The sequence below is a fragment of the Protopterus annectens genome, chromosome 8.part0 (assembly GCF_019279795.1).
Source record: "Protopterus annectens isolate FY-2018-M chromosome 8.part0, PAN1.0, whole genome shotgun sequence".
In the NCBI taxonomy this organism is placed as follows: domain Eukaryota; kingdom Metazoa; phylum Chordata; order Ceratodontiformes; family Protopteridae; genus Protopterus; species Protopterus annectens.
This window is the reverse complement of record NC_056741.1, coordinates 230,695,487-230,707,986: the sequence shown is the minus strand read 5'-3', so window position 1 is coordinate 230,707,986 and position 12,500 is coordinate 230,695,487. Positions and strand designations below refer to the sequence as shown.

Here is a 12,500-nt window from a genome sequence, read left to right as displayed (position 1 = left end):
CAGTGTGTTTCAACAAAATGCACAACAGCAGCCAACTGAATGAACATCAGCTCTCATCTTCTTTGCTCAATAACCAAGGAGAAATCTAAACATAAAGAGCTGCAAAAGTCCATCATAAGGACAGTCAGAGACAGTTTTTGAGCATTACTCTAAGGTAGACCCTAAGCACCCTGCAGTATCATTTTGAACACAATTATAGTAGAACAAACCATTGAGCACCACCTGCTAAAAGTTCCTTTGACTGTGAAGTCAATTTTTTATTTACTCTAAAGCTGAGCCAATGAAAAAGCAGAAACGAATGGTATCTACAATCAAAGCAGAACAGAGGAGCAAACGGCAAACCTGCAGCAGCTGGGAGGTCTGTCTTAAACTTAAAAACAATGCCAATGGAAAAAATATATATAAGGATATACTTCCCACCCGGCACTCCACTACAGGTTTAAAGCCATCAGCTGCTTACAAGCTTCATCTTGTAGGAAGCGGTTTGATCCCCCAAATCACCTTCAGCCTAATGTGTGACTCAAAGGCTGTAACTTAACTAAGCAATACATCCAATTTCTCACTGAAGAGAAGCATCTGTATCTAGTTGGATTTAATGGGTTAAATAAATACAATAAAAAAATAAAACAAACACTATATCACAAAGTTGCTTTAAAACTAATTCAACTATTTAAAAAGTAAAACATACATCAGAAGAATAATCCCTACACAACACTATGCATTTTCTAGTGGAAACATGTAAATAACAATTTACTACATTTCACTGAAACACAAGAACAGCAATCTAAACTATGAAAATCATAAAATATGGATAAATGGAATTGTTGGGGATTTGGATTGCATGGCTATGAAATACTTGCAATGTAGGATTGCAGAATGCAGTATGCATTGTATTTCTTAATCCCTGTCATGGTGTAGGGATGTGATGAAGCTATGTGATGAAGCTATAATTAAAAATAAAAATGTTCTGTTTTGCAATTCATATATGATCAGTTATCTGTATTATCCAAGAGTAACATATAATACATTCTTGGAACGGATGATAGAGGGGTATAAATGTGGCACAGAAAGACATTTTACTTCAAACCATATATAATAAAATTGTGTTACTTGAAATATTATGTGCTTTATTTACACTCGTACAGACAGCAGAAATAGCTTTTGCTTGTCAGAAAAAAAAGCTAAAGGAGCAAGCATTCATAGACACCTACAGAAGGATATTCTTTAACAAAGAGTATAGTGATAGACAGAAATAAATGCATGTGGCAGAAATTGAGTTGAACTAGTTTTTAATATGTGTGAACAAGAACAGAGTGTTTAACAGCTTGTCATAAAATAATTTAATGTGATGTAAGCATTATGTCAGAACACGAAAGTTGTTCAAAATAAGGGAACAGTATGATCATTGTATTAGAAAATAAGATGGAACTGCTCATTTGAAAGATGGAAACAAGAGGCGTAGCTAGGGTAGGGTGTAGGGGTCAACTACTCAGGTGCAAATTGTTATACAGAGAGATATGCTGATGCCAATCAATATTAAGTGCATTACTGGCATTATGCTGGTGTTGCATTTGTGCATTTTCATTCAGAAGTCAGAAATGAAGCACTTTAATGGTTCATTTGTAGCATAAACTGCAGCAGCTGCTTATTACAGATGTAGCAAGCAGTTTTCTACAGTTTAAAATAGCAGAAGAGCTACAGCTTTTATTTTTTTGTCTTGCTGTTTAAGTTTGGGTTATCGGATTGTGAACAGACTTTTTTTGCTCCTCAACTCTAAGTTGAGTATAAATCGGGAAGAATGGGACTTGTGTCTTTGATATGGATCACCAGAGCACCAGTTAAGGGGGGCACCAGATTGGGAGATGGCACTGGATGCCAGGATAGTTAGCTAAACCTCTGGATTCTTGCATGAGCCAGGTAATTAGAACCAATATATAACAGATGGAAGGTGTGAATAAATAAAAGTAGGAGCAGTGATCTATACCATGTAGAAAAGGGAGTGGTGTGAGAAAAAATATATGCAAAAAGAAAAATAGGAATATACAAAATGAAAGGGAAATGAAAAGGCAATTGATCTGGTGCGAGTGCTGGAGAAGAAGTGGGATATTAAAATAGTAGATTGGCCACTAAGGAAAAGTGGGAGGAGGGATATGTGTGTGGGGGTGCATTTAGGCCCCACTAAAGCAGCCATTAGTCTGCCTTTTATTGTAGTTTTAATTTTGCTGGGAGTGGAATTCAGTCAGGTCCCAGCAAAGCAATCATACATTTGCTTTTGATTTCAGTTTTAATTTTGCTGTTACATATACGTTTTATCTCATACCACAAGCAAATTTTGGTGAGGATAAGTATTTCATCTATTTTTTTATCTGTGCTAGAAAGGCCTGCATGTTTTAAGGAGAGCTGTCACTTGGAGCAGCCTCCTTATTACTGTTAACCTCATTCTAGCAATGGTTGTCAATGGGATTTGTAAACAGAGTTGGAGAAGGTGAACCTTAATGCAATCATTGATGTGAGTTTGTCATATAGAATTTTTGTATTAGTTCAAATAGGTAGTGACACATATTGCATAACTGCTGATCAATTTATAATTTGTCTGTTACCCTTTGTTTTTTGCTGTTTCTGCATTACAGACAGAAACATCTGCCACACATGCTGCTCTGCAATATAAATTGCATGCAATCACTCCATATCCATGTGACCATATATAAGAAATAATGCTCAAGAAGTTGAGTATTATAGGGAAATAATGGAACATCCAGGAGTGTTGTGAGGCTTGAATCCATAGCAGATGATGTCCTTGTCACAGAAATCCATTTTCCCTATAGTTCCTGAGCTGGAGGTCATTATTGTGCTTATAAACTGGTAACAGTGCTTATATTTGTTGATTGTGTTTTGATGTATGTTGTATATATATTTTTTGTTTTATGTCTTATCTTTGTCTGAAAAAAATCATTTGTTTATGAAATGAGAATGTGCATTCCTATGAGATGTGACAGTTGAAATGTTCCCTAAGGAAGATTCCACCCCTCCAAAGGTTACATCATTCTGCTAGTGGAAGTGAATCGATTTCGATAAAAGATTATACAGAAAGCATCTCCTCATGCTGAAAACAAAGCACATGGTACTAAACATTACTACCAATTGTAAAATTCTGTCTACTTTCAGATTAAATCTAAATTGTAATATGTTTTTTTTTCTCCCTGTTATATCTGTAATACTGTTAAACTGTATTTTAAATATTGTCTTTCTTTGTATTTTGCTTGTGGAGTTTTTCTCCCTGGGCCTCCACTGAAAATGGGTCTCTGACCCAGTGGACTTTCTGGTCAACAAATGTTAATAAATAAATAAATGCCTGGTTCAGCTGATCCTTTTGAAAACATTTTTCTTCTAATCTGGCACCAATGGAATAAATGCACTTTCTCGTATCTGTCAAAATCAAAGAAAACCAACAGTATAACCAAGCCCCTGATAAGAAATCATTTGTTACTAAACACACATAAAGTCTATAAATTAATTATTATTATTAACAGTAGTATTAGGAAATAAAAGCATTTCTCTTACCTCAGATACCAGTGATCTCCTAAGCCATACTCTTTACCACAAATCCCAGTCCGTGGCCATAGGAATTTTGGCATTTTGCGTTCCAGCAAAACAGTCGTGGCAACCACCTTCAAAAGTATGGGGCATGTAATTAGCATTTATTTCAATCTGACTGATATTTAAATTCTCATATTCCTGTCTTACTTAATGCATGCTTAAGAAAGAAGTGCTTGTATTAATGTTTTCTTTTAACAACCTGGCAAGCAAATAGCTCCAAGACTTTTTATCCAGGCTAGAAATGAAAGTAAATAAAGAATTCCCAGAAGAAAGTCAAGATCTGACATCTTCATCACAGAGCCTTTACCCCATATATTATACTTTGTATAGTCTATTTCCTGTTTTTTTATTTAAGAAGTAAACGATTCATTTAAAAGTATCACCTGTGGCCTTTAATACTTAACTGGGATCGTCTTGAATTGCAATTTCTGACATCAACTTCTTGAACTAATAACCGAGACTCTGTCCTGATTGTCTGTTATGCTGCTCTTATATATGCTGTGTATATCTTAAACATTAGTATCTACACTGTGTTAATAATGGAATCTAAACCACAAAGTACTGAAAAAAAACATGCATCATACCAGTTGTGTAGAGTTGTGTTATAAATTTTGCACCACTGGGTGTGGCTGAAAAGAGTCTGGCACCAACCCACCCACTTAGGTTCATGGGCAATTGCTAGGCTAATGACCCCAAGGAACATCTTAAACCTAGCCATACTTCCCAAAGGTGAGAATCAAACCCTGTACCTTATGTCTATAAGCTAAAACACCTTAACCATTAAGCCAACCCCCAAATAAATACATTAACGATGAAAACATCTTGTGCAAAGCAAGCTTACACAGTACTAATTTTCTTAGATACTGAAATGATTAATGCTACCTGAATTAAATGAATACCAAGAATCACAGTGACTTTATCTCGCCTGTATCAGTGAGTTTCATTATCTGTACTATATGAACTCCAGTATTTTATAGGTGTCAAAATGAAAACAAATCTCATAAAATACAAATACCTTACATAGGAAATGTCTGTTACTATTGAAATGTGAAACCATCATTCACATTGAGACCAAAGTTCTTACAACAACAATTTAAGGCCTTTCTCCTTAATCTTACAAACTTTTAACTATTATATCATAACACCTCAGTGTGGAGTAGGTTATTCATAACTCAACTATTAGGCTTCTTCTTTGTTTTTTTTTATTTTGTAACTGGAATTTTTGTATAAACCATTCCATACTCAACTAAATTTAACTTGTTTCATGGTGACTGTAAAATGTACACATATATGCCCTTATTTAAAAAAAAATCAGGGATAATTTTTTTCTGGATAATTTATCTGAAGTTTCGCAAGAAGACCCAGGCAACATCCTGCAGTGAATTATGACAGTAAGTGTACCTCTCTATTTAAATATGTTATCTAACAGTGCAGAGTAGTATGACTATGAGTTGTTAGAAAGTTTCATTATGCATTTCAGGGTTTGTTTCCCTAAGCTTCCATCTGCCTAAAGTATGATTTTGAGTAAGGGAATTAACTGGGGAGGACTTTAGGGCTAGGGCTGAAATGGATCCATGCAGAGCAAGCCAATACCACAGTAAACAAAGAAATAAAAAATGTGACTTGACAGACCAGAAGAAGCTGTATATTAAATAAGTGAAGCACTTTTATCTTCTTCAGTATTACTGAGACTTCCACAGAGCTGACAACATTCATTATTATCATCAATTTATATTCAGTCAAAACACTCATATGACTCTACATAGCCACATGACATACAATAACAATACAAATGACGCTATATAAAATGTATGCAAAGCTTAAATGTATTTACCTTCATGGTTTAATTTTTAAAATACCCTAGATACTAATGTTTTCATTGACACCAGTTACCATTGCTGTACTCAGATTAAGCTGCCATTCATTTTCACGTTCATCCAACATTACTTCATAATCTCCCCCTCTTAAAGACATATGGACATGGTCCAATGAAAAAGCAAATCTTTTTAAAATTTGTACATGACGCGAATATTTGTAAACTGAATTATTGCTGCATTTGTTGTTTTATAGACACACACACACACACACACACACACATATATATATATATATATATATATATATATATATATATATATATATATATATATATATAAATAATGCTACTGAATCTCATAACCATTAATACCTTGCCTGCACTCTCCCCAAAATAGAGCTTTCTTTGCCCAGGAGGATTGTATTAGTCAATCCTGGAGTAAATTTGTGGATACCCATCCAGTTATAAACTTTATATTTAAAATAATATAGTAAATAATACTGCTTAACGTACAAGTGAAGTTTATTCCAGAGGTGTGGGAGGCAATGGGTTTTAATCCTGTCCTTCCATCATATTTTATTTATCATCCTATTGCCATCATATTTGAGAAGATCTAGGTCCCTGGTTCTAGTATTGGTAGAGATATTAAACTTGCAGAAAAACAGGAAGTTCAGGGCCATCATGTCTCTAATGGCAATGTAAGGTAGACACAGATCTCCTTTCATATGTCTTTATGACATTGAATAAAAGAATTGAGTTTCCATCCTGTCTTGGTAGCTCAGGGACTTTCGCCCTAGTGGCATAATTATCTTTGTAGATCCTCTTTTCCAATCTCCCACTAGTCTTATCAGTATAAAAATAAATACAATCAATGTATGTAGCAATATAAACAACAAAGGAGCTGTATGTCATTTCAGCTCAATAATAAAGTAATTGTCCATTGCACTAATATAGGGTCCTTCATTTTTGGATTTACATGAGGCGTACCTTCTGCACCTAAACATTCCTTTAGGTTTATTTGTGGAGCAAATCTTATAATTCTCTTGTTCACTTTCAACTGACATTTTGATATTTTGAAAGTGTTTAAACACAAAAGATGATTCATCTCCTAAGCATGTAGTTCGTTTGTCTTCCCCCACTAAAACTTTCCAATTATTTCTTATGGTGTTTTTCTTTTTATATTTCTTGCATTTGTAGCAAGTCAAAATGTTACCTTTTTTTTCAAAGCAAAGCTTCTTGTGCATTAAGTTCTTTTCTCAGATTGCTCAGATTGACTGCTTTAAAGAAATACTATGTATTTATCCAACCTATATTCACAAACTTCTTTAGCTATATCATCAGTAAATAAATAAATACATAAATGAAATAAAATTAAAAAAAATCACTATATTCCAAAAATACCACTTAAGTTGTTTGGTTATCTTTAGATGTTAGTCTGGATTCCTTTACTATCTGGGATATGTTAGCGTTCTTTTTTTATAAACAATGGATGGAAAGCAAAAACATGCCAATTGTTTTCAAATCTTGCCTTTTGAAAAATTCTAGAATATTGTTCTGTGTGAGGTAAATCTAAATGTAGTTGATTATTCAAATATGGTTATCATTTGTTCATGAACGTTGTAAGTAAACTAAAACAAATTTCTTACTAGAATTCATTTTTTTCAGTAAGTCTCTTAAATTTATCAACATTCCCTCACCAAATCAATTTTTAAAAAGCCATCATTACAATTACAATAAGAAACAACCTTTTTACATTCTGTAATTTTTCAACAAAATCCCATTCTTTCATTCTATTAAAACTAAACTTATATATGACAGTGTGAAGAGTGTCCCCACTGCTACTCCACTAAATTATTTATATGTATTTATTTATTCATCGTTGTTTACTGGGAAAGACTGACTGGGTAATATCCATTTTCAGTGGAGGCCCAGAGAGAAAAGCTAGATTTGCTTACATTGCATTATACTAAGTTCCAGTGCAACACAGAGTAGTTACATTTCTATTTACATTTATACACAAGCAGTAGTTCCATTTATACATATAGATTATAAGATTTTACAGAGGTGGAAGTTACTAAAGAGAAAGCACACATGCACCTTAATGGATTGTACAGGCAGCATTTATGTATAAAATTGTTTAGTCATTTCAGTAAGAGGTGGAGAATATTATATTTAAGGAGAATATTTGGATAGCATTGTACAGTGAAAATATTTCAACCCTGTGATGAGCATGTATAAGACCAGGATTTAAGATGTAGTTTAAGCAGTGGTTTAAAACTACTGAGCTTGTCAGAGAGTTTTACTCACATGGGGATACTATTTCAGAGTTTAGCAATGCATTGGGAGTAGAGTGAGTTTCCTGCAATATTATTTGACTTATTTGCAAGTAATAAGAATTTGTTACTAGAATGGAGGTCCCTTGCTGGACAGCAGGGTAGTAAGTTTTGTAGTGCAGGGCATTTTTCTGGATGATGAATGAGTTTGTGTGTTGTAGTCAGTTGTGAATATGTTAGACAGTTGTGCAGTTCAAATCAGTTTAATTGCTTTAAACTAGCACAATGGTGGGTCTTGTGGGAGAGATTAGTGGCAAATTTAACTATTTTATTGTAGCAAGAGGCAAGTTTTTTTCTTTGAATATTGTTTATGTTTGTTAAGGTAGGAGTGGTGCATAAGAGAGGTGTATAAGAAGATGGTGGCTAGAGTTTTTCTTGCAGTATCTGTAAGGAAGTCTAGTTTCCGGTGTGTGTAGACTTAATGGTGATCAGTAGATGGTGGACATATTTGAGACTGTCATCCATTATAATGCCTAGAAGTTTACTGTGAGTTACAGTTTCAGTGACAGTATTATTTGCTGACTTTTTGCTTTTGATTTTGGCAACTTTTTGATGTGAAAAGTATTAACTTAGCTTTCTTGGGGCTGAGTAGGAGGTTGGATTCTTTGAACCACGTGTCTACAGAGGAGAAAGATTTTTAGGGTAATGTCTTGGAGCTTGCTTATTGGTGAGGCTGCACACATTAATGTTGAGTCATCTGCATAATGAGCTAAACTAGCATGGTGAGTGGAGGTATGGAGGTCATTAATGTTTGTTTGTGTCTTTCGACTTTTCCCGGTTAGGGGTCGCCACAGCGGAACTCTGGTCTGCTAATGTTTGGTAGTGGATTTTTACGTACCGGGTTACCAGCCCTGATGTACAACCTTCAACAAAGGCACGCCCCATTCATGTATGCCTCTAGACAGAAGACACTCTAGCTGAGAATCGAACGAGACATCTTACTGTGAGGTGACAATGCTACCGCAGCACCACCACCGCAGTTGTGGAGGTCATTAATAAATATATTAAATAGTACAAGACTCAGGATAGATCCCTGAGGGACACCTGTAGTAACTGGTTGAAAGGATGAGTAGGTTTGTTGCCATTTCATGGCTTGTTGCCTTCCAGATAGGTAACTAGGGAACCACAACAAGAAGTATTGTGAAAGTCCTACTGAGGATTGTCAAATGAGCAGTTGCTGGTGTGAGATAGTATCAAATGCCTTTGACAAGTCTAAGAACATGGTGGACACAAATAGACCATCATTTCTATGTCGGTTTATTATATTGGTAAAATGTAGTATAGCAGTAGTGGTGTTGTGCTGGGGCCTAACACCATGCTGTGTTTCTGAGAGCAGGTTACTTGAGGTTAGGTATTGCATCAGGTGCATATGGGTGCATTTCTCTAATATTTTGGAGAGGGGCGAAATTGTTATTGGTCTGTAGTTATTAAGCTCTGTAAATGTGCCATCTTTGTGCAGTGGTATGATGTAGGATTTTTTCCATACTGATGGGATGAATCTTTCTGCTATGGATCTATTCATTAGTATGGACACAGGGAAGATTATGACTCTACATCCACATTTAGGTAGTCTGATGGCAGTTGGTTTACAGCTACAGAATTAGTTTTAGTTTAAGGAGCAACTTCCTTACAAGTGAAGTAGGTACTGGACTAAAATTGAAGAGCTGTAGGTGGTTTTGAGTGGACAGGGGTAGAGTAAGAGGGGGGCATATGTATTAGTGTCTAAGAGAGACAATATTGATTGTATAAAGGAGGAGTTAAACTTTGTGAGGATAGCATTTGTCATATTGCCTGTTTTTGGAGAGAGACCAGGGTCTTGCCATGGTGGAGTAGTTTATTTATTTATGACCAAAAAGTTTTGGGTTGCTTAAATGTTTGTCTTGTAGATTAGTATAGTATGTTTGCGTATCCTGTTTGACATGGAGTTTTACAAGGTTTCTAAGATGTCTGAATTGTTGGAGGGCATTTTGAGTTCTATATTTATACCAGTTTTTCCAGGCTTTATCCCTTTTTATCAGGATTTTTTTGTTTCCTTTGTCATCCATAGTGCAGGTTTGAAATTTACTCTTTTATTATGTGCTGGTGCTAGATTATTTAAGGTCTGTAATAATATATTATTAAAGTGTTCTACAGCAGTATCTAGTGGCATTGTTCTAAGTACATTCCAGTTATAGTTTTTCAGTGTTTCATTGAAAATATCTTTGCTGAAATTGGTTGTATTTTATATTTGATTACAGATAATATGTCCACCTAGGTTATGGTGAGTTCTAATAACCTATACTAGTATGTGGCCACTTATGCTATCTGAGAGGCAGCCTACTTTTGTCAGTTTGTCAAGTTTGTTTGTAAGAACACAATCTAATGTTGAGTGTCTCCCTGAAGGTTTATTGATTCTAGTAGGTGTGGTTATTAATTGTCTGCAGTTGCACAAGTTTATGGATTCAGTGCGGGTAGTGGAATTTATGAGTTGCCAGTCTATACTTAAGTCTCCAAGTATTATAGTTTCAGGGTTAACTTTTTAGGATATCCAATACAGGATGCTTTCAGCAGGATCAATGTTATTCCTCGGTGGTATATGCATTGCTGCTAAAGATATAGTTTTCCTATTGCTAATTTTCAGGAGTGTAATTACTGGGTACTTCGTGTGGAAGTAAGGTAATGGTTAGGAATTTTTTATAAATTTGTCTGCTACACCACCTGCAATCTTGTTTTGTCTTACATGAGTATATTGTATCCTTGGGGGGGGGGGGTGATATCTCATTATCCTTTGTTTCTTTTTTAACCAGGTTTCAGTAGCCATGACTACATCAGGAGTGTATGTGGCAGGATAGGCATGTATGTCATGGATGTTATGGCACATACTTCTTAGGTTCATATTTAGTAAGGTGAGTTTGGATGTTGTTTTCTTCTGAGGTGTATTAGGTAACTGGTTTATTTTGGGGTTACAAGTTCTGGTTATATGAACGATGGGACCAGGGTTCAGGTGAAAATATCTGCTAATTTTTTGAACTGATATTTTAGAGAGGGAAGAGTGTGACTAGTTATATTTTGGTCTTGGTTTGATACATATATATATATATATATATATATATATATATATATATATATATATATATCAAATAACATTTTTGTCAAAATCAATGTTTACCAATAATGATCTGTATCAAAATCTTCTTCTTTCGGCTTTTCCCGGTTAGGGGTCACCACAGTGGATCACTGTCCGCTCATGATTGGCAGTGGAGTTTTACAGTGTCGAGTTGCCAGCCCGGCGCCCAACCTTCCACAGAAGGCACACACATGCACACACTGACACCTAGGGCCAATTTAGTGTGTCCAGTCCACCTACTGCATGTTTTTGGGATGTGGGAGGAAACCAGAGCACCCGGAGGAAACCCACACAACCACAGGGAGGACATGCAGACTCTGCACAGAAAGCACCCCAGCCGAGGATCGAACCGGAAAACCTCTTGCTGTGAGGCGGCAACGCTAACCGCTGCACCACCATGGCCGCTCATTGACTGATCTGTATCAAAATAAACCTGTTAAATGTTCGGCTAACAGCAGGAGTACCAGAAATTACTACTGATAAAGGTTACCTAGACATAACAAAATTATGTCAGCCAAGGTCCATCCCTTCATTTGTACAAATTAACCCATCAAATAACAGTTCAAAAGTTTAGATCTTTACAGCTTTAACTGTGTAATCCCAAAGGTCTACTTGGATTTCAGAGTCCATCTCTTCATGTAATTGACCTTATAAACAATGCCAATCATCTACAAATGGAAGTTGTATGAACCAGTAAGGATTTCTTTAGAGCATGTCTGTGGATCTCCAAAAGAAAGCAATTACCTTATGACAAATTATTAACGTATGCAAAAAAAAAAAAAAAAAAAAAAAAAAAAACAAGGCCAGTCTTCACCTAATAAAGACACAGTAAACTCTGAATGCAATACAGTCACATTTTCAAAATTTAACTCTATAACCATCTTAAGGAATTTTTTTAACCTGCAGAAGAAGAAACGACAAAAACTTGGACAAATTTTCAGTTCCAGAATTTAACAACTGTGTCCATTGCTTCCTGCCTACATCCATCAGACTTGTCTATGTGCTTGTATCCAAAGTGTTTAATACTATGGGGAGTCCAATACCCTTTGTAAATGAACCTAATTCAGTGCGCCAGTAAACTAGGAAAGGGCTGACGGAAACAAAGGAATTTATATTAACAGTCCACAACTCTGCACAATGATCTGCCCCAAATTACTCTGCAAATCCTTCCACACCCCTTGTAGTGAATTACTAGTAGCCCTTAGTCAAACATTTCACTATACAGGAAGTCTTAATCAAGGACAAATCCTTGTGATCAGACATCACTAGCTGCTTTAGAGACAAGGGGTTAAATGTTATTAATTTGGCCAATGGTGAATGTGAGATGACATAACATAACTGACAATATATTCATCTGTACAAATTTACTAGACTAAAGCCCAACTGCAGTTCTTCAAAGGCTTTCACACAACAGCCTTTTACAAAAGGTATAACAAGCTGCAAAAGAAAACAGATTCCTTTGTTCAGCCAATCCTGTCAAAAACTAGTTTACCGTCAACATGAATTTCAGGATGACCACTTACAGGAATCTCCAGTCACCCCATTTGACTCAGTTTAAGATCCTTGACTATGTGAATTGGAATATACCAGGAAACTTCAAGAAAACACCATTCCTTAACTAGTCTTAACATTCAAGGGGACAACCAAA

The 12,500-nt window shown here is 35.5% G+C and overlaps 1 protein-coding gene across 1 annotated transcript in view; it reads right to left on the bottom strand.

Moving 5' to 3' along the window:
- LOC122808719 (transient receptor potential cation channel subfamily V member 5-like) overlaps positions 1-12,500 on the bottom strand; it is a 917,417-nt gene that overhangs the window by 26,407 nt on the left and 878,510 nt on the right. The window contains exon 15 of the mRNA XM_044079711.1: positions 3,562-3,668. Coding sequence (XP_043935646.1) covers positions 3,562-3,668 — 107 coding nt within the window. The remainder of the gene's footprint in view (positions 1-3,561; positions 3,669-12,500) is intronic.